The 23972-nt window shown below is 43.8% G+C and overlaps 1 protein-coding gene across 1 annotated transcript in view; it reads right to left on the bottom strand.

Moving 5' to 3' along the window:
• Positions 1 to 4829: 4829 nt before the first annotated feature.
• LOC132448218 (contactin-associated protein-like 5) overlaps positions 4830 to 23972 on the bottom strand; it is a 73153-nt gene continuing 54010 nt past the window's right edge. Inside the window, exons 16-24 of the mRNA XM_060039334.1 lie at positions 23388 to 23558; positions 22313 to 22531; positions 20298 to 20537; positions 12629 to 12853; positions 11940 to 12073; positions 11151 to 11238; positions 9151 to 9342; positions 8575 to 8640; positions 4830 to 5270 (exon numbers count right to left, since the gene is read on the bottom strand). Coding sequence (XP_059895317.1) covers positions 5077 to 5270; positions 8575 to 8640; positions 9151 to 9342; positions 11151 to 11238; positions 11940 to 12073; positions 12629 to 12853; positions 20298 to 20537; positions 22313 to 22531; positions 23388 to 23558 — 1529 coding nt within the window. The 3' untranslated portion in view covers positions 4830 to 5076. The remainder of the gene's footprint in view (positions 5271 to 8574; positions 8641 to 9150; positions 9343 to 11150; positions 11239 to 11939; positions 12074 to 12628; positions 12854 to 20297; positions 20538 to 22312; positions 22532 to 23387; positions 23559 to 23972) is intronic.

The following is a 23972-nucleotide window of genomic DNA, read 5'->3' as shown; positions in this document are numbered from 1 at the left end:
CGAAAACCCAGCATTGCACTTGGAAAGCAGCTTTCTTATAATAAGAGCCTTTAAACATAGAATTTATCATAATCCAGGCCTGATATCTTCAACGTATTCAAGTGCGAGGCGACGTGATATAACGTCGAAGAGATGCTTAACGCATACCATTTTTTGTTCAGGTGTCTTAAAAAGAAACTTTTTCTCACACCCACTTTCACAGAAATGCGATTAATAAGAGGGCGTTCTAAGCTGGTTTGCGATTTCAGCAGATGGTCTCGTTGAAACCCTGGAGAACCACTTTAAAGATGCAATTGTTAAGAACATCACCTGACACCAAAAATGCCCAATTCAACAACAAATAAATTAACAATAGAGACACCTTTTGATAGCAATGAATTCTTACACCTCGGGTGCAGGAGACGACTGTGACGTCTATTTTGGGGACATTGCAGCAATTTACTGCACATAAAGAATCCCTGGGCGGGAACGCCAGGAAGATGTCAATTCTGATACAAAGCACATTCCTGCAAGAAGGTGTCATGGTGATAACAATAGGTCTGTTGTATTCCAACAACGTTGTTTTCTTCTCTTCTAAGAGTCTGTTACACTTGACAGACATTGTCCAAAATCTCATTGGTCGGATTAGGAGTCTAACTTCCATTGACGGCTATCAGGTTCTGCTTGCGTTGTACAAGAAGGACTGCCAGAGATGCCGTCAGTGTCTCTGGGTAATCAATGGAGAAATGAAAGGGTTATTCAAAGGCCTTGACGTTGGCTGGTACAAACCGTGAAGGGTCTCATTTAATTCTATGAATAGGCTGTCTGGACCACAAGCCATAAACACATCATTATACTTATTTTGTTTTCACTCTGAGGACACAGACAATATCCACACATGTGATTGTTAAGCCACGTCCGTAGCCCATACATAATTCTCTATGCTTTGTATGTTGTACCTTCCCATGTACATGATTCCATTCGACTTTTGAATTAATGGTTTTGGAAAGGTTTCTTCAATGACAAATAAAACTAATAATTTTGTTATACTTTTGTCACTTACTTTCATACTTTCTCCAGACAGCTCACCTTATGATCTGAATAGACCATTCTCAAACTCCATCATCTGCTTTAGTATCGTTGTATATGGCAACTGTTGAGATGAGTCAACGATATATTTGACATCTATCCAACATCTTGATTCCCACCATGAGATGTATTGGCGATTATATGGCATATTGAAGATGATTGACAACTATCTGGAGGATGGGAATCTTTAGGAAAAACTCATAGCATTGGATAACTATATTGTCATTGTCTTTCAAGAAAACACTTGAAGGGTAATGCATAAGTAGAAATTCATTTAAAATACATGTTTAAAGGGCCTCAAATGTTTTTTACAAAAAAACTCAAAATTACTGATGAAGAAAGTCATGGCATTGTGCACATTGTGCATTTTTTATTTCAATAAGCCTATGGAATATCCAAAATAATATTAAATTGACCTTGCTTGGATATTACTTTGACTTGTTCTTGCAATTACAGCCTATCCTTTCCTAAAGATAGTATGCTCATGTCAGCACTATTTTCATAATAAGAAAGTGTTGATCGTTTTCACCAATCTAACAATCCAGGTTGCAAAATCCCCCTTCTTTATGTATATGAGATAATCCTTACACTGCTTGATACTTCCATCCCTTTCTTATTCCTTCTCCCGCAACACTTATCTTCCATTAGTGTAGTTTGAAGAGTATGTAGTAATTCAAGATGCAAATTGATGCAGCAGGCCTGTTTCACAAATTAAAAAAGGCCCATCTAACTTGTTCATATGAACATGCTGGTCAATAGTGTATGCTTGGCTATCCTCATTCACCACTCAAACCAAACTGCTCAAAACAAAAGCAATACTCTGGAAACAGAGGCAGGACATCGCATCCTTGAAGAAATCTGTATTTAAAAAGAAAATAATCAACAAAGCCGATTTTAGATGTGAATCAATACAAAGAAAATCAAAGTTTTTGTCCTATCCATTTCTAAAGCCCACAACCTTTCTTACGCCTTCCTTTCACACAGTCTCCCATGAAAAAATGATCTTCTTAACGAAAGCATCTGACTCTTGACGGAAACAGAAACAGACCAGTCAACGTACTCCAAGAAAGACAAGGTGAGTGCAAAGCGCTAAGTGAGGACTGCTTCTCCTTTTCGGGCTATTCTTGATGTGCATCCTGAACTACGCACCAAGGCACAGATCCTTGATGAGAGACATTATACACTTCAAGAATGAATTATGAAGGGTGGATGCACTATAGCTTTTTTTATTTTATTGTTAAAAAGCCAAAGCCAGTATAGATGAAACTTTTTCCGAACCAATTCAAAAATGTATCTGCCGCGATGGTACTGATGACAGATTGTTAACCATGCAGCATTTCTTTGTTCTAAACATATATGCTTCTGAGGCTGAAGGCGTTGGGTGATATGAATAGTTGTTAATCATAAATCATAATTTCAAAGAAATATATGCCAAAGATTCCTTCACAAATACTGACGAGAAAAAAATGTATACCAGTGTATGGAACACAACCTTTCAGGAGAATTGCAGGAAACAGACATTTCAGACGTTAATTTCCTGTGATGTCTACCTTCCTCTATCGCATATACTCTAAATGTATTTTGGCGTCTCTCATTTATGTCATCCAGTCAGTTCCAAACTTTTCATAATTTTCACCAATTTCCATATTGTTATTTTGTTTATGAACACTTTGTATGGAAATTTTCATAATAAATGAATTGTTGAAATCAATGGACTAGACCAGGAATTTGCAGAATTTATTAAATGGGTGAAGACAATATTTCGTTGCATTTCAAGCGTGCCATTAATCCTTAAACTGCAGGAATAGTTTATCTTTAAATTAGACAAGTGATTGGATGAATGGTTATACGTTGAGGTGACCTTCTTGGCATCAAATGCTTCTGTAAGAGGAATTCATTTATAGATAAAATACCATTTTCAAAACCTCCTGCTCGGGCTCAAAGCAATTTAACACCCTGCTAGCAGCAATTAATGAGACCAGAATCAATTTTGTTCTATATTCACCATTAACATTTCAATTTAAACTCTTACTTTCCCACACAGAATGGTTATGGCATGACAAATTAGTTTGGTTTACCACTAGATTTGTTATGCAGGAATGAGGGAATAGAAATACAAAATTACAGTGCAACTGAGACTGAGAGACCGGAGAAATATAAAGAGCGAAACTTCTTTCAAAAGGCAATTCTTATTTTATTAAACATATAATAATAGTATACTTATACAATTATATCCATACAAAACCAGTCCTTTAAATAAACACAATATCAACATGAGTACAAAAAAGGTCTGAGTCTTCCAGGTTGTTTATAACTTGCTGTCAAGGACACTTTAATTGGAAAAAAAACAAGTTTTCAGACACTACTCTTGTCATTTCCTACCGTAAGTGTTTGTTAAACACTTGATAAAAGAAAATACGCTTGTTGGAAAGCCTATGCAGCTCACAAAAGTATTTTTTCATCTTCTGCTTAAATGATCTTCAAATTGCCATCAAGCAGTTACAAACCACGGCATACGCATTTGATTAGAAACAAAGAGCGACAGGGAATCCATACTGTCACAAATTTGTGACACATTCCAGTGTCACTGGACTTTGCAATGTAATCGACTCAATTTGACTGTGAATTCATCTTGCTTATTTCTGCTACATGGCTGTCCATCCATATCTACCTTGGGGAATAAAAGAGAAAGAGAATAAGAACAACACACAAAGAAACTCAAAACAAACTCTCCAATTTTCTGATGAAAAAGTATCCGTTTCCAATCCACCCCACGCCCTCCATTCAAAGAAGAAACAAATCCATAGAGCGTATTATAACAACCCAGCAGCATCTAACACAGGACTGACTGAAACAGACATAAATGAAGTAAAATATATAAAATCATAGTATATCATATGGAAGCTAATTTAACACAATCACATTTTTTCTTTAAGGAAATAAAAACAAGGGGGAAAAAACATCTTTGTTGTGTGCGAGAGGTCAGACAGCAGGTGCTACTGTACACGTTGCTAGATTATCCTATTCTTCACTTGCTATGGGTCGGGCCTGCCAACAGTCTTTCAGGACAGGAGCAGCCGACAGAAAAGCAATCGGAAAAAAAAAGGGTAAGTCGCTTCCATCGACCTGGCACTCCTTCCTCAATGCGTAAATGCATCTATTCACCACACACATTTCCCCGTGTGGCTTGAAACCGCTCCTTCTGAAAAGAATGACAAGAATTGAAATTGATTGGCCCGAGTGTGATTTGGACGTTGGACATCTCTGCGGTGCAGAATCTTCTAAATGCTGTGTATTTGTTGGGCTCCGTCCTCCAAAGGCCATTTGGGTGGCGTGTCGTTTTTAGACTGCATGCCTCATCCTGGACCACTGCGGCCACGTCCCAGCCAACCCCAGCTGATGTGTTTTCGCCTCTGAAATGCCCACACAAACCTTTGGCAGCGTTCATAGGTTTCAATCACCTGGCCCCCCCGAGGACTTCCGGTGAACCTGAAGGACACCGATCCACACCGTCTGTGTCGCCCCCGCGGCCCAAATCCTCACCTGCAGATGCCTCCTGTCGCCTGTTGGCAGCACCGGCTTCGGTTGGTCAGGCGCGCGCACACACGCGCACACACACACACACACACACACGCACACGCACACCGATGTCACCGGCTAAATTACCTGTTCTACTGAGAATCTACGTCACAAAGCAGTTGTTGGTATAGAGGGGGCGACGGCACTGGACATCGGAGATGTCACCCCTGCACCACCACCCCCCCCCCTCCCTCCCTCCCCTCATTCTGTTCCTCCCCCTCACGTTATACCGTCAAAAACGGTCCATCCGTCTAATTTCTTCCTGCCGAGAAAGTCTGCGGACGTGTTTCCCTCGGTGGGGTTTCAAAGTCGGGTCATTTCCAGAGGAGGAAGAGAGCTGAGCGGTGAGTCTGAGAGAGGGGGGGGGGGGTGTCCCGGAGGCAGAGCGCTTGATGGCGGTGCCCGCTGGCGTGAGTCCCCCGCCCCCCGTCATATGTAGTACTCCTTCATGTTGTCCCTGACGCCGGCGCCGTGGAGGTGCAGCTCGGTGCGGTAGGCCGTCTCCAGGGCCTGGCGGTTCTCCTTCTCCTGGAGGCTCCTCCGCTCCGCCCGCTGCTGGTACAGGAAGCGGCTGAGCACCGCCAGCGCGCACAGCGCCACGAAGACCGCCGCCGTCACCACACCTGGGAGTGGGGGGGAGTCACAGCGTGAGATGTGTATGGATGTAATGTATACACATATGGACGTGGCAATGTTTAAACCTGCGCTGTATCACTTTTCTACTGTGGTTGCTTTCAACTCCATTAAAAAAGTTCTCGACTAGAACGTTTCTCAACTATAAAAACGCGCCCATCCATGAGTCAATCCACCCAGGGAATTGCTCTCGGTGCATGGGTTTTATTCTGGTCCACTTTTGCCCCAATTCCCCACCGTGGGAAAATCGTATAGAGCTGTATCTGTAGCTTCAGCTCAATCCACTAGCCACTTCTAATGAAAAAAATAACGTACACAGGTCTAAAACACAGGTTTTACCCAGTGTTTGTATTTGGTTGAAAAAGAAATGTATCTGTGTGAAAAGGATGTCAAATCATTCAGATGTACTGCTGAGAAGCCGTTTGGGTGTAACTTAACCAACTGAAAATACCGTGATTTGATTTCACCGTGCGCATTCATGTGTGGCTTGTGTTGAAAACAAAACACTAAGCCTGTCTCCCTAGCTCGACCTATCGGCGACTACTTGACACACACCTCAGCCCAGAAGGACAAACTCATTGCCAAACCACTGGGAGGAAAGCGAGTCTTTGTGTACATCTGGGTGGGCGACCAAGAAAAGGGGTTGTGCAGAGGTCTCTAAAGCAGTGACTTGGATCTTGTGGATGCGTGCTGGATGCAAAAAGCGTATTTTGGTAGGGAAAGCGGTTTGGTACCTGAGCAGCAAACAGAGCCTTGACGCAGCACTTATTGCCCACACACATAACCCTTTTATCTCCCACGCAATAATGTCGATATTATACTTAATCCTCCCTTCAATCTGAACTGTGCACTCGCATATCCACACACTCTCATCTCTCGTCGGCCACAACCAACCAAGTCATACAGGGACGCCTCCTCCATACGGCTTGAGATAACACCTTTATTGATCCGCGCTGGGGAAATGAAGATCAAAGTAAATCAGCGAGCGGCGGCGTGAGCGTATGGCCGCCGCTGAGGAACAAGGGGGGCGCGGACCCTGCGTTCTCAGGAGGGGCCGCAATGAGGGGGGCAGGAGTCTGTTCCCCAGCAGTGTGTTTTGTCACGCTTCAGAGATCTTCAATCATCGAGTCGTTCGTGTGGCTTTGGAGAAAGGAGGGCGGCGGCCGACCGATCGCCCTTGCTCTCGTTTCCGTATGCTTCCCCTGACCACAGGCCCCTGACCAGAACCTCCTGACCGTAACTAAAGCTCACTGGACTACATCACGGTACAGCAGGGTGCAGAATAAGTATCGGCCTAGTTCACCGCTCGATTTTCGCTGTCCCCTCATGACGTGACACACTTTTCCCTCGCCCACCCCCCCCCCCGAGGTCTGTCAAACAGGGCTGTTTATCTTTGTGCACATGTTATCGGGAAAGCACGCTGTGAATGGAATAAGTGGAAAGAGGATGTGCACAGCCGGAGTTCTACGCCAGTTGCAAACGACTGAACTGGCGCTGGGATGGAGAACTTAGTACATGAAAGACCGCCCTGACGGTAATGCAAACAGTGATATCTCAATTGACAGACCTTTATGGGAACGGCAGATTTTAAGCAACAAATCGGTTGATCCATCTGGTTGGTTTTAACCTACATTGTTTTGGAGAATTGCATGGTCAGATGAATAACATTGTTTTATTTTACCTTACTTAAATATCCTTATACCATTCAGCTTAATGTCTGCATGGGATCTTGGTTCAGTTACTACAGACCATTGTTGAGCCTGTAGGGGAGATGGGGGCTGGGGAGTGCATTGCATTTTAATTTGAAGCCTTTGTTGTCTCCTTTTCTGCTCAGGTGTCAGAGGCTGTATACCTTTGTCTTTGAGCAGGGCATTTGGCCAAAGCAACTAATTTGGCATCTTGTCTTGTTTATTGTTTTGGCCTGGGATCACCCCCCGAAGCTCCCCAGCTTGCTTACTCCGCTGATTAATAAATACATGCTCTTCTTTATTGGAACAATGTTGTTTACTTTGAACACACAACTTGTTTGTATCGATGGTAATACTCAGGCTTCTGTGGAACAATCCAGCCAGTGTTCTGATGGTGCCGCCTCATTGGTCTCATATTGGGTCTCTGGTTGCCGTGTCAGAACGGAAATTATACTTGTGGTGAGATGGCAAACACAAAATCACTTTTGCACAACAACATATATTCTACATCACTGAGCTTTATTAAACACAGAAAGACCTTGAGAATGGAGGCGCTATTGAATGGAACTAATGAAAGGGAAAGATGGCCTAACATGTTTCCTACTTCAAGGGGCGGTGAACTCCTTTTTAACCTGATTCAAAGTCTTGTATTATCCGAAACATAGTAATCAATGCCAATTTGTTGCTGCTCCTTAAAAGGCAGTTATTTAGAGAAAACAGGGGTCAAATGGTATGTTTCTGCTACTCTCTGTCCACAGTTTGTGAATGTTCCACTCTGCTCCAAATGCAGGGAGGTCAATATTTTCATAACGTCTAAGTGCCTTTTAGTGTACTCCTAGATGTCAAAGGGTCACATGCGGCAAAGTGTATGTGGATGTGTGGAGCTCCTTGTGTGGCAGTGAAGCTCCACTGATGTGCCACAGCATGTGGTGGCACATTTTATACATAACTAAGCTCATTATAACTCTCATACACAGAATTCTCATACACTACACAAAGTATCACAAAGCTGTTGTGGGTTGTAGCCATGGCGATAACTTGCCCACCTCTTTTCCAGAACTCTCAATGTGCAAAACACCTCTTTTTGTATCTGATAGTGTTCGAATTGGAGCTGAAACAAAGGGGTTCACTGACACTTTCATAAAACATTTTTTGGGAAAGTTGAGTGTGTTCTATTCCACACACACCCCGACCCCAACAACCACCCATTACCTTGAAATCGTCAAATGTGACTCTGAGTCAATTTACAGCATCTTTCTTTGCTTCACAGTGCAAATAACATCCTCTTCATGTGTAATTGCTTGGCCTGACCCCCTCCCCCCCCACACACACACACACACACGCACGCAAACACAAACGCCTGAATAGTACCGCATTATCCTGACTTGACAGACACACAATATTTGGAAGAAAATGTCAGCAAGAGAGAGAGAAAGAGAAAGCGTGAGAGAGAGAGAGAGAGCACATAAGATAGAAAGAGAGAGAAATGGAGAGGGAGAGAAGGAGTGAGAGAGAGGGAGAGAGGCAGTGATAGCCAGAGCTTATTTCACAGGAGACTGATTTTGGCAATTGAGCGCTTTAACAACTCGCCGATCTGAAAACTCACCTCCAATTACTGCCGAGTTACTTTGAGAGGCATTCCTCAATGGTTCCTTGCCTCTGTCAACCGTCTCTGAGAAATGTGGCGTGGCGGCGTTGGGAAACAGGGAGGGGACGACGACGTTAGAAATGGATTCATTCATCAATTATTTTGTTTTGTTTTGGCGATGTTGCAGATCACAGCCCAGAAATAACAACAGACAAACGCGCCACGCTACGGATGATTTGGAGGTTGATTGGTGATAGAGCGTAGAGTCGGAGAGTAAGAATTGTATTTAATGTCTGACTTGGAAAGACATTTTAATCAACTATTTGATGCTCATTGCTTGAGTCCAAAGGCAATGCAAAGTGAACCCTCTTTAATGCTAGTTTATCATCCTTATATTGGACAGGCACCCAAATCAGAAGTGTCCCCAATGACTTGTATGTTAAATGAGTAGCACTATCAGGTAAGTGTTTTAATGCCATATATCTTGATACAAGTAGTCGTTTTCATATCCATATCGATAACCTGTTATTTGGGACTCAACACATTCCTGTTGATAGATCCTAATCTTTCCAGTGTAGCATTAGATCGTCCTACCTGAAACTTTGGAGTCGGCAAGCACACCGCAGTTTGATTCGACCAGCTGGCCGCGCACACTGACCAATGAGCTTCCTCGGTTGAGGAGTGCTGCCTTCAGTGGCGCGATGTGATTGAACTGCACTGAGGAGAGGCAGCCAATGAAACCTTTCAACCCCGCCTGTCTCACCGCTGCGTCGGTGATGTGAAGCCCTGGATCGTAACGATGAGAATGAACACAGAAAGGTTTGGCATGTCTTTATCTTGCTTTTATTGACTTAGCTCGTGATGAATGCGATGCAAAACATTAAAATACAATTAGTTGGTTCTGCACTGGCAGTAATTCAGTAATATGTCAGTATATTTTATTTCTGGTCTGCCTTATCGGACATCAATATGTATCCTCCTAAGTCATTTAGCAGACCAAGTGTATTTTAATAATATGCATCAACAACATTCATTCAATGCAAACATAGTAAGATTGTAGAATTAATTCTTGTGGCTCAGGAAGCCAGCATAATTTGGCTGTGTGTTGATTTCTATCAGTGATTTAGTGCATGATGCTGTATTGAGATATTGACCTTTGCACTTATTTCCACTTATTTCCGAGCTATTTCCAAATAGGAAATGAATGGTGGACGCATGTTTGTTAAAGTACAAGCATCATTTCCCACCTCCAAACTTTACCTGTTAATTAGGAGCATTCGTTTGCTCCTGTCCCCCTGATAAAACAAAATGTGTGCTGTGTGATTTAAGAGAATACATAATAAAATTGGGATGAAATCTATTATTTCCATCATTTTCCCTACGGAGGTAATTAATAAGGGGTAACATGTCTTGCAAAACTTGGATAGATTATGGCCACTATGTTTGCGAGAGTGAGTCTTTCTCGGGCGCAGACGTTCATTTGAACCTAATGAATCCCTGGGAGACATAACCCAAACCAAGGAGGTAAAAAAGCCTGCTTTGATCGCTGGCTTGTACATATCACAGATAAAATAAGAGCTTGTTGGTGTTGTTATTCTGGCGAAGTCAAATGAGCGCAGCACTTTAATATAGAGAGCAGCTTCACAGGGATGGCTATCGCGATGGATCCCAGATAATAGCCCCACAATGCTTTACCCCAATTGAGCTGTGCTTCCGCCCTCTTTGTTTTCAGTTAATGGAGCAGTCAATGGAAGTAGGAACGCCAGCATATTATTGATATTTGTTTGTTAGTTATTTTGCTTTACAGTTTGCTTTACAATTGTTTGTACAGGTTTTTTTTATTATTGTAGAAGGCGCTTTGTGTTTTACTTAAAGCGTTTATAGGATTCTAATGTTTTTTTTCTCTCAAGTATTCAGAGGACAAACTATATTTATCCAGATGTTTACCGTTCTCCAATCACGATTCACCTGCCCATGCAAATGGGAAAACTATTGCTTTGAAATGCAAATGATGTCGTAAATTAGCATAGATTTGCTCATTCCCTGAGCTATTGTGAGCGTCTGTGTTCAACAAATGAGGCGTGATTCACTTAAGAGTTTCATTTAGCTTGTGATTAATACATAAAGTAATAACGTGAAGCGCACAACAATCCACGATTGGGGGAGCTAGCAAAGTGGTCGAGGCTGATTAGCTCATAGCAACCGCAAGGAATTTTTAAAAAAGCCCACCAACTCTGTTTTTTGTTTCAACAAACACTGTGCACTGAGCAGCTTCGCCGTTTATTTCTTACACGTCGGTATATATGTGAATGCATTGCTTTAAACATTCAAGGTGCGCTGTATTATAATTACTTGCAGGCTGCCTTTCTGGGCTCATACACAAACAGCAGAACTGTCCCAGAAAATAAGATTGTTTTTATCATAAATGTATGCCGGTCTTGTTTCATTTTCCACCATTACATTTGGTTTAATTTTGTTGTTGAAAGTAATAAACAATGGAAGAATACAACCTTGAAGCATTTCTAAGATATTTTTTCTCATTTCAAAACACAATCACTAAAAAATATGTCAGTTCATTCCTCTCAGGTCCTCACCTGTGACTTTCCCCAAAGTCAGTGATTTGATTGAGATTAACTCTGCGTCGGATGACAGACTGTACCTGAGGTCTGTGTCCTTGTCAATCTGGATGAGTGAGAGGGTGGAAACAAACTGGTAAAAGGCTGTGAAGAGCTTTTTCCCGCCTTCCTCTCTCCCCTTGCATCACGGTTGGCTGCCCAGAGCTCTTTGCTTATTAACATGTTTTTCCATTGCCTGTGCCTGTCCTGTCTGAAGGATATACAGCCATGATTCATTAAGATGTCTCTCTTCTCTGTGATCCCCGGCCTCTAACATGGAAGCGATATTTCTCAAGTCTTTTCATCTTTCTCAACTCAAATGGGATGGTTAAAAAAAATGGGGAAAAGGGTTAGTATGTAGTCCTCTTTAATCCTCTGTGGATTCTCAAAGGGCTTTCAATCGATGCCTCCCATCTCCCACTTCAACACCCTACCACTTCTAAACACGCTCAACCACACCCACAGGAAGCACCTGTTTACTATTTCCCCATGACTATTTACAGCCAATTTCATCCAAAGCAACTTCCTATGAATTTGAGAGGCATGCCGTTAAGTTCAAGGGTACCTTGTTGGAGGGTACCTATAGGAAGCCCTGTGGCAATTGGGATTTGAACCCAGATCCTTGTAGCTGGGGGTCATATACTCTATGTCCAACCCCTCATCTAGCCTGCACCCAATCTGCTGCTGCACCAACATGTTAAGATGTAGCTTTCATACTTCCAATCTGTGTTTCACACACAAAGTGGTGCGAATACATGAAGGACTCACGTGCACGTAAACGTCTCTTCCCTCTCGGTGGATTCGGACCCGATGCAGGTACCCGTCAGCCAGGTTCTGGCGGCTGGCGCAGAAGACGTCCGGCCCTCTGTCCGCGTGGAGCCGGTACCACACCTGCAGAGACCCTGCACCACCGCGGCCATGCCAACGCACGCAGGCGCACAGAAACACACACACACACGCACGCACGCACGCACGCACGCACGCACGCACGCACGCACGCACGCACGCACGCACGCACGCACGCACGCACGCACGCACACACGCACACACACACACACACACACACACGCAAGGACATGCATACACACACACACACACACACACACACACGAAACACACACACAACACACACACACAGGCACAAGAAACACACACACGCATGGGGACACAAACCCACACTGTTTACAAGGCTGTGATTTCCATTCGATTTAACACTGAACAAATCCCCTTTAATGTGTCATACATCACAGTGGGCAAAAACGGAATTGACATTCCATTCGATCTCTCACCTTGCACAATAATCACGATCATATCACGTTATCAATGCAATTCAACCCTGTATCTCCACGTCACGGACGAGCGATATCATACACACGTTCACATCATACAACACTCAGCCCTAAAACTATGGCTACAGATGACAGGCTGGGGGTGGTGGTGGTGGAGGTGGAAGGTACCGTTGGTGGCCAGGATGACGGCGATGTACTGCTGGCTGAAGGTGCCGACGCTCAGCAGCATGGCGGGCCGCTGGGAGGTGAGGAAGCTGAAGGCCACGTTCTCCCTGGCTCGGCTGCTCTCTCTGGACACGCTGGAGGCCTGCGAGCTCCGGTTCTGCATGACCGAGAAGGGCTCCTGGAAGGTGTAGGTGACCGAGGACTCGCTGTCAAAGGACACCGACACCTCTGGAGAGCCGCAACGCAGGGGGAGGGAGAGGAGGAGGGGAGGAGCGGGGGGGGGGGGGTGGGGAGAGAAAGGAGAGGGGGAGGGGAGAAGAGGGGGGGGGGAGGAGGGAGGGAGGGGAAGCAGTTTCTCTCAGTCAGAAGTCAGTTGATTTTTGAGGCTAGTAAACCTCATTAAAAAAATTGACTTTTCCCTGACTATAACCAACAGAGCCCTTTTTTCAATGGTTCAGTCACAGCATACCGTAAACACAGGTCTGGCTGGTAGTTAATTCACAAGGGGTCATTAATCCTCCCTGCCAGATGGGAAGAAGTGTTGAGCTGAGAGCATGGCCTGTGTGTGATGCACGGCACATATGGTTGCTAGGTGACCAACATTAACAGAACTTTTATCTTGTGTAGCACAGATCAGACTTTCCGTTATTGTGAAATTTCGATACAATATCGTAGGGCATTTTCCGCTATTGAAACTATCTCAATTATGAGAGCTGAGATGTGTCAGAGTAAAATTTAATTCAGAGCCTTAAAGGTGCTGTACGATACTTCCTGTATTTTGCTGTACTTCGATAGTGTTAAAGGTCAACAAAACAACAGAGTTGAAGGTCAACAAACTATAGAAATGAAGAGCATTTGGAGACTACGGCTCTGACAAATGCATAATACCGTGAAAACCCTTTACGATGTTGTACGCCAGTGCACCTGTGTATTATTTGGTTACATAATGGCTACAGGTCTGGATATCAGCATAAGGGAGAATCTTCTAGGTTTTGAACTAAATGAACCAATCGTTAATTGTTAAATGCTTGCTGTGTCTAGTGATTTCCTGCTGTTGTCAAGTGACTTATATTGCTATAATGTCCAGAGGTATAACAGAACAATACAGGTCATCACATTCTTGCATGTTCTCCTTGTTCTGGTCCTTTTGATCTTCAGTCTTCAACCCGCTTCACAAACCCACGACTACAGAGGTTCTGGGGGGTAGACGGCACATTTATTTTATTTATTTATTTGACCTTTATTTATCCAGGAAGGTCGCATTGAGATATATTATCTCGTCTTCCAGGGAGTCCTGGTCATATAACCTTGGCAGAATATGAAAGGGGCGGATTTACACCTTGTTTCCTGATTCGTGATATTCGAAGAGAAACAAATTTGTGTGTGTGGATGAAGCTTTTATCAGGGGATTTGTAAGTATTTCTACAGTGGCCTGTCAACGTGGTGTTCATTTTAAAACTTTACTGACACTTTCTCTAAAGAAAGTTGGTGTCCAGACAGAATATTTGAGCTTGTCTTCGCGTTTGGAAATGTTTACCATTTCTTCCCAAGTTTGTGTCCGATGTTATTGAAGAGCTTACAGATCCCCGCCTCCAGCAGCTTGATTGGTCAAAACCAAACATGAAGTAAAAGATAGGGAAACTTCTCGTTCACCAAGATTTGAACTCGTCTGCTATCAGTCTTGACATTTTTCATCTAAAGCGGACAGCCATGGATCAGTTTTCCTGACTTTTTTCCGCCATGGTGATACACACACAAACACATGTACACAAACACACACACACACACACACACACACACACACACACACACACACACACACACACACACACACACACACACACACAAACACATGTACACAAACACACACACACACACACACACACACACACACACACACACACACACACACACACACACACACACACACACACAGGGCTTTACCAATAATCAAACCACGGAAGATATTGATTACGCCGGCGGGACACCCTCTAAGTACTACTGCTATCGCGAATCCAACCCTGGAAGATCGATGACCTTCTCTTCCCAATCGGGAAGCCAAAGTTAATCACATCTTGATACCCTGTTTTACCTGGAAATGTGTCATCATTGCGGTGGGAGAGTAGGAGGGTTATTTCACGGTGGGAAATGCATTGCGCAAGCATGACTTCATTGACACAGGCAACAAATCGGCGCATTGACGCCGAGTGGAGATCAATGCTTCCTAGAAATAATATGATAACAGATAAAACTAAAACAAATATGTAGAAAAAACTTTTCTTAGTCAGCCTCCATGGTGAATTGATTAATTCAAAAATAGACAACCGAAATCATTACAAACTAATTTGGGCGGCTTCTTTTTGTGATCGATTCATGGAGGAATTAATTATGGTGAAAGAGCACAATTCTTAACTTGGCTGAGGAAGATCTCCCTGAGGGTTCTTTGAGATTTGAACTTGTCTGCTCTCAGAGCGAGCGATCAGAGCGTTGAAAACTTCTGTATCGCAGGCATCGTATGTTCTGGATCAAACCGGATTCCGTATCGTCGACAGCCCTGTGGCAGTGCCGATTGTCAGAGAGGCTCAATCAACTGTATGGGGAGGGGGCTTTATTGCAATGGTCATATGTCTCTTTTTGCCAAGCAAGGGCATACGTGATATGTAGGCTAATTGCTAATCAGTCTGTTTTCATAGATCGTTTTCCTCATGGTGGAAACAAAGGATGTTCAGAACAGCCATCAGCTGAACTGAGCAAATATTTATCCAATATATTATTTAAAATAAATAACACAAATAGGATCTATATAAAAAGGTATTTGTACATGTGGAAGGAAGATGGACGTTGAAGACTTTACATTTACATTTAGGGCCTTTGTCAGACGCTTTTATCCAAAGCGAATTACAATTACGAATTGGAAAGTACATTTGTCAGAAGAACAATTGCTAGTTCGACCCATTTCCCATACACAACAAAGATAGCTAGGACAAGATGCTACACGATGCTATGTAGCATTTTTGTGTAGTGCAAGTGCATACATTAAGTGCCAGGACGTACACTAATACAATACAAAACTAATACAATTATCTCACACACACACACACACACACACACCCACACGCATGCTCACACACATACACAAACACAAACATTTCCTTACATGGCTTAAGCAGGTCCACTTTAGGGTCATGAGGGTTCTTTGAGATTCAAGAGATGAGACAGTATGATGAAAACCTCTGGATCACTGAAATCATATGGTCTGGATCATCCCGTATCCACTACCAAACGGCCTATGGGCAAGTCAATACACAGTGAGGGCCATAGACCAGTAATTATTGGTTGTACATCACCTTTGGCGAAGCAGAGGCAGACACTATCTGTAATATGTGTAAGCCTATATGTCTGCCTTTATAGATCCTTCACTGAGTACAGCCTGAACTGAACATGATATTCGTTAAAAAAAGAAGCTAAAAACATCTAATCAGTAGATCTTGTGGCTGTGTGGTTATAGCATGAAGGAAGATCTATGTTGATGAGTTGTATGCTACCGATGAGGATCCCACACAGACGTGTATGAGATGATTTGATTATGGCACACCTCCTTCACAAATATGGAAGTTGTAAAATAAGCGTCAAACACACATGCAAAGAAATACTGAATAGTGAAGATCGGAGCGTGAATCGGAATCTCATGTTTCCCCTTCTTTTCACCCTCTCAGCAGCACCTCCGTGGCTCCGGGCTATCTTTAGACTACAGTATCAGAACATGTTCTCTCCTTAAGAAGATAGGCATGTCAACGCTTTTAGGCAGCAGGCGACACCTTCTTGACAGTTGCTCCAATCCTGTGAGATATCGGAAACTGAGCCGTCAGGTGCCAGGCGTCGAACCAACGCGAATGTTTCAATTCCGATTCTGTTCTTAACATGTCCATCTGACGTGTCACCTCTGTAGATCTCTGCGGGGGGCAGGGTGGGTGGGTGGGGGGGCTGTGAGGACAAGCAGGTCAACGACGGTGTGTGGGTGGTCAAATAAACAACCAAAAGATAATTTCTAGTGTTTGGCCTTCCTGTCTCGACAGACGACGACATGCAATGTTGGCCACGTTTGAAGGGGATTGGTCATGTGACGCCAACGAGGTGCAGGTGAAGGCATGTGTGATAGGGCTGGGCAATATGGACCAAAACTCGAATCTCAATATTTTTTGTTCGAATGAGAATATATGATATTATAACGATATTTTGAACAAAACGGGCAAAGTGTGTAGTTTTAACTCCACGGCACAAGTATTCACCATTAACCATTTATTTAGGTTTAGTTTATTTTTTTTGCTCAACGAAGCACAGCTGTGCTTTAACAACAGATATGTAAGGGATATTGTATAGTTCGCCGGTCATTATCGGGAAAATAAGACCCGACCGGGCAAACAGGACACCGACGCGCAGCGGAGTTGTCATGCTTCGCCCTGAAGGGGCTTATTTTCGATAATGACCGGCGACTTTCTATACATTATCCCGCTTATTACACGGCTACTTGCCTGAACAAAAAAATAACTTCATGGACTGTCTTTTTCCAATTTATTATTAACCAGCATTCATAGTGTTGATCAGCAGAGAATTAGTCCGCCAAAGACGTTGACGTCACTTAGCAACCGAAGACGCTGGAGTTGACAAGTTACCTGACTATTTGCGGAGTGGTACCAAAGACGTCATTAGAGGCAAAAACTCCTTTGTTAATAATGAATTATCAAATATAATTCATTATTAATTTAAAAAGCCAACAGCAGGAAAGGTGTAACCCTAACCATCTTGTAGCTGGAGGCAAGAGAGTATACCAGCTCCAATAGTGCTTGTGTGTGCCCGTGCCGGTGTAAGTACCATATTGGCTCGGCTACCAGATCGGCTCGGGGGCCGTCGTCTGCTGATTACGTCACACAATACGCTATCTACAGCAATAAGGTCTTTTATGGCTTAAATTAAAGAGCCTGTATGATCTTTCATTTTGAACATAGACCATTCCCAACCTATCTGTATGGATAGTTTTCTTCTAAAAACAAAACATCCCTCGGAATCATCTTGGCTGTTAAGATAAGCCGTCCGTGTTGCAAGATTGGGCACATTTTCAGCCTGATTTGGCTACTTTGAATCACGTTAGGCTGAAAAAACGGGAATATGCCCAATCTGGCAACACAAACCGAAACTAGACAGACATACTCGCGCTCACACATGTGCTCGTTGTGGTTGCTATGACGACAGCCAGAGCTACAGCACAAAACAGCCAATCACAACTGTCCCTTAGCAGCCAATCACAATGTAGCCTACGCCCATTCAAGCGTACAGCCAATGATATTGTGTAACGTAATCAGCAGACGACGGACCCCGAGCCGATCTGGTAGCCGAGCCAATATGGTACTTACACCGGCGATAAATCACACACAAGGCAAAATCATTCAAATGAATGTGCTTTATTTTTATCTCGCACTATTGGAACAGGTATACTCTCTTGCGCTCTGCCTCCAATACGAGATGGTTAGTGTCACACCTTTCCTGCTTTTAGCTCCCAGACCAAGGAGCACAGGGGAGACGTTCCCTCCAGGGCCGATGCTCTCTCGGGGGCAACACCCTTCACTTTCACCGGCAGTGGGTCTGCTTACAGCTCGGAATATGGTCGTAAAGAAGTGGCCACCGATTCTTGACAGGCTGGGTCTTTTTTTACACACAAATGGACTCGTTCATTACTTCACTAAACTGACACGCACTCTACCGCTCGCTCTTCTCGCTCACTCGCTGACGACACACACACACACACACACACACACACACACACACACACACACACACACACACACACACACACACACACACAGACACACACAAACACACACACACACACACACACACACACACACACACACACACACACACACACACACACACACACACACACACACACACACTTCCAGTGATATGCGAACGAGATACTTTCTCGTGCGAACGAGATACTTTCATGTGCGCAAAAGATACTTTCTCGTGCTCCCGAGAAACGTTAAAAACTTTATTTTTTACCCCATGTCCCTTTATGGGTTCCCTACTCTCTACCAGCGTGTCCGCCATGATTTTGTTCAAAGTTTGTTGTGATGCGTAACGTGGGTGGGAGAACACTACGTACATATAAGGGGCGGGATTGAGCAGCTGAACATGGCTTGTAGGCTCAGAGAGCAGCGGTCAGCCTTATAAAATAGCGCTCGCAAGGCAACATCAAAATATATAATATACCGGTATGGCGATATTGTCTCAACTACATATTGGTATAAAATTTACTACCGGTATATCGCCCAGCCCTAGTGTGTGCACCCTCCAGGATCGCCGTGACCGCCAAAGTCCCTTCCCTTGCATGCGTAATGGTCCGTTGTCATGGAAACCTCCACTCAACGTGACTCACATTAAAAATTCTGTGAGCTGATGGGTGAATCCATTGTTGGCATGTTACATAAAATGTATATATATATTTGCTTTTTCTTTCTTCTTCTTTTTTTTTTACATTGAAATTCAATTGGTGCTTAATAACTTATAGGGTAGACCAGCTTGCCTGAATGGAGCGGCTGCTTTCATTTTGAGTATTGGTGCTATATAGTACCTGTGCTAAAGTAGTCATTGGACCAAAGGTTAAAATGCATGTTAAATGCCAGGTGTGCCTGCCATCCATCTGAATTACAATCTTTATACAAGCTCTCTCAGGTGTGAATGCGGCTCCAGTTTAATGCAAAAGATACAAATATACAGAATAAATGTAGTACCACCAGTCAATGCGTTCTCCTCGAGAAGCGAGTCCTCTTTGAGGCGTCACCGTGATAGTTATTGTTCCATCTGTGTTTGTGTCACGCAGCTTGCCTTTTATTTTTGACACAGAAGAAGTGGAAAATACATGCTGCGGTAGAATTAAAGGGTTGAAATGAATACACAGAGCTTTATGTTCAGCAGTGGTTCTCCTGACTCCTGAGGGGAGACAGTATACATGATCAGCACATATAGGCAACAGCCTATTTCTGACGAATATAACTGCAATGGACATGTAGCAATTTCGTAATATCTGTGTAGCTGAAAACACAGATCTGATGACCTTATTTATTAATTGATGGGTGATCCTGTTAATCTATTGATTTCACTTCAAACTAAACTTAACTGAGTATCCAGCTTGGAAAACATTCTAGATTTCATCTAGAGTGTTGTGTCAGACCAACACAGCCCACCCACACATGGCATTCAAAACTCTAGATAACAGCTATTCAGTGCCACTATTATCGGTTTCATCAGTCAATTCAGTCTGAAAATACCAGAGATTCTTATCCTCAAGCAGTGTGGCAGACCGTGCCTTTGTGGAGCAGCTGCCTCTCTAGCAGAATAGATTCTTAATCTCAATCGCACTGCTGGATTAACTAAACGTTGAAGTCAAGGCATGCGGCCATGCTGGAACCGGCCAAAGCAATGTTTCAAATGTCTGCGTTCAAAAATAGACTTCGGTCCTAGACAAAGTGATAAAAAAAAAACACAGCTGCTGCTACTTTGCTGCTCTCGACTGTGTGCTTTGCTCCCTTTAAACAATGGAATCCCACGTGCTTTGGCTTCGCGAAAGAAAACCGCGGAAAAAACCTTACGGAGTACGATAGAGTGGGCCCACCTTCTCTGCAGGACGGGCCCCCGTAGGCGGACTGGGAGCAGTCGCAGACGTAGCCGCTGCTCTTCTCGATGCACCGTCCCCTGTTGTGGCAGAGGCTGCTGGAGCCGCTGCAGTAACCGGGGCAGCCGGAGCTGACGCCCGGCGTCATCCTGGCCCTCTCCTCCAGGTTAAAGTGGACGCCGTTGATGGCGAGCGTTCGGATGCAGCCCAGGAAGCCCCTCTGCCTGGAGGCCGTCCCCCCTGCAGGAAGAGACCGCCGTTAGTCATCTTTAGAGGCCGGCAGCGCGCCGCTCCGCATCTATAACTGCTTTATAATCATAACTCCCGTCCGCACTGATGAGGATTTACGATAAGCCCTGATTTAAATCAAGTAAGACTCTGGAAGGCGACTCTGGAAGCACTCAACTATGTGAGGTCTCATTAAGGGCTAAGTATGCAAATATGGAAGAATATCTATTAGGGTAAAGCATTGGGCTGACCTTTTAAGCTGTTATAGCCCAGAGGCACCAGCCAAGCCCAAGAATGACAAATCTGAATTTATGGCTTCCGCAGATTCTATCTCTGGCAGGCTTATGGCAAAAATCTAAATCCCTTCAACTGTGTAATTCGTTGGCATAACAAGAAAGTTAGTGTGTAATGAAAAGGAATGTGGGGAAAAAAGCAGGGCTTTACCATCATTATAATTCATATCACCACCCGCTGGGTATCACGGGGCCACCCCATGTCTGAGACAAGCCCAGGGGTCGGGTGAAAAACAAACAGCCACCCCATGTCTACGCGTAACCACGGGTGGGGTGAGAAACAAACAGTCACCCTGCCATGTCGTAGACTGGGAGAAAAAATACAACCGCAACACATAGCATCATGTGTTTAGAGGGAAGGTCCTTGGGTTACATTCCCAAAATAAGACTCTGTATTAGGGTACATTGTCTAATATTTAGTTAAAAAAAGGGATACTGTCGGATACACACCGGATACTGTCCTGAGACCCTTAAGAATATATGGTAAATTATTCATAGTTTCAATAATGTGGGCATTTACATTCAATAATGTCTACCTCACCTGTCAATAAGCTTTACGTTTATGTTGTGCATTTTAAGTTTGCTCCTAGTACTCCTAGTGTGGAAATACTGAATATATTCACTTTTTTGTAGTTTTCACTCTTATTTCAATTCAACACTGCTGCTGTCGTTGTGATTTGAGCATTCTGAAGAGAGAGAGCAAAATAAACCACGATTTAGAAAATAAACAACCCCATGAAAAATACACCCTCCCTCTTGGCTCCTTATCTCTTCCTATCTCCTTTACGTTTCAAACGGTTGCATTCATGGACCTGTGGTGGAGTATGTGATGAACTGGCCAGATAGATTCCGAGAACCATTTATCTCGGACCCTATGTTCAGTCCTATGTTATAGCAGAACTTCTTGGGGGTGATGGAACCGACAACTGAAAGGAGTTAAGCCTTGTTTCCTGTTTCGTTATGAGATATTGTACCAAAGAAAAGTCAATAGTTCATTAGTTAATAAGTGTATTTCTACAGTGGCCAGTCTGCACGGTGTTTATTTGAAACCTTTCCAGATGCTTTTTTTCCGCTTACTACTGTGGGCCAAATTTCCGTTTTCCTATAACACCCTTACAGATCCCAGCCTCCAGCAGTGATCCGAAACGAAAATAAAGCAGAGGAAACTGAAACGCCCGATCCCCCCAGATTTAAACTCGTCTGCCATCAGACTTTAGATATTAATCTTAAATCCGATTTTTAGAGACTAGTCAGAAATGAAGCGGAGGATGGCCAAAAGTCGAAACGGTCTCATACCGAAGCAGGCGTGCAGTCATCCGAAACATATATTTTCACAGAATTAGGTCTCACTCTAATGACCGACCGATGGCTACTCGAGGACACTCAAAATGACACATCTTCAATCTCACCACCTTAAATCAAGCACCCCTCTAATCTGATCTGTATCTTAGACCAGCCCGTGCGGCGGAACGGGAGGAGTCTGCGGCGGCTCACCCACAAACAGCTGGCTGTTGAGCTGCAGGCGGACGTGTGCGTCGGCCGGCGCCTCCAGGAAGCGCAGGGGCAGCTGGTCCACCTGCAGCGAGGCCTCCTGCACGCCGCGCTCCGCCCGCACGTAGTGCCACTGCCGGTCGTTCAGGGGCACGTGGGACTTGACGGTCAGCACCGCCGGCCCGTTGCCCACGTCGAAGGAGAAGGCCACCGCCGACGGAGCTGGTGGAGGCGAAAGTATATGAAGGTCAAATAGGGTGGATGGTTAAATCTGCACTATGTTACTTTTGAAGTGAAACTCGATAAAAAAGTTTCTTCACTCGAAGGTTTTCTAAGAATGAAACAAACCCATCCGCGAATAAATCCATCCAGGGAATCTTTCTGCTTCTGCACCCCCACGCATTAATGAAAACGGAGCTCAACTCAAGCCACTAGAGGCTGCTGATGGTTAAAGTTACATGGTGCAGGTTTAACTCAAAAGCAATCTGGACGCGTCTTTTTATTCTCTGCAGGATCCACCGACATGCCATTGACATGCATATTGAAACGCCAGACTATGTTTTCTCTTTTTTTCTGATGCAAGAACTACACAAAAACTGCAGTTTCTCTAATGCTTTTTAAAATGGGAGGACAAAGAATGAATGTCCTTTTGACCCCTTTGAACAAAATGAAATTGAATTTAATATCTAGTTGGTGTGTGCGTTAAAGTCCTCCATGTGTGTCCCGTTAACTGTTTCTTTCTAATTTATTTCCTATGTTTTACTGAGCACCGACCTTGCCCATTAAGTAGCTTTCTGGTTTCCGTATTTCAAGCTGCAACTCCCATCTAATCAGCCGAGCTCATCAATCCAAACATGGTGTTCTGCTCCACATAACATCTGTTTTAATGGCTTGCTTCACCAACACTTTGCTGGCAATGAATGACTTTATATAAATTGCTATGCTAGCAATAATGATTCCCATGCATTTCTTTGTGGGGAGCCCACAGAAATCTGTCTATGCTACGCTTGTTTAAATGAGGCTGGGTTTGATTTAATGGAAACCGCGGGTCAGGTTTTGGAAGTGTAATTGCACTCACAGCTGAGCTCCACTCGGATGAAGTCCTTGAGGCCCAGGTTCTCCAGGAAGACCCCCGAGGGGGCGCTGGTCTTGAAGTAGAAGGAGATGTCGGAGCCCAGCTCTGCCTGGAGGGTGGGGAAGTGGAGGTACGAGGACTCCTGGTAGAAGGAGGCCGCGTTCCACGTCGACTCTGTAAATTGCAGAAACACCACAGGGCAAGTAAGAAGATTGGGGGCAGAATAGGTGAAAGGAGGTGAGGGGGATAACAGATCAGAATGATAAATTAGAAATTAGGGCAACTGAAGGGAGAATCAAAAAATGAATGAAGGAAAGATGAATTGAAAGTTAAGTGACGCTTTCGCTAGGTTAAAGGGACCCCATTTCTTTCAAGCAAAAATTCTGCTTTGTTCCCAAAATGTGATGGATGATTTTATGAATGTTTTACTCAATCAATTTGAGAAAGATCCTTTCAAACTTAGGGAATGGACATGCAGTAATGTAAATCAAATCTGTTCTATACATATTTTATTTTCAGAATGTAAATGTTAAACAAGTCACATGCTTTGGATAAAGAAAAAAAGTATACATCTGCGGAGAAGAATGC

Source organism: Gadus macrocephalus, chromosome 20 (assembly GCF_031168955.1).
Source record: "Gadus macrocephalus chromosome 20, ASM3116895v1".
Taxonomy (NCBI): domain Eukaryota; kingdom Metazoa; phylum Chordata; class Actinopteri; order Gadiformes; family Gadidae; genus Gadus; species Gadus macrocephalus.
This window is presented reverse-complemented; position numbering and strand designations above follow the sequence as displayed.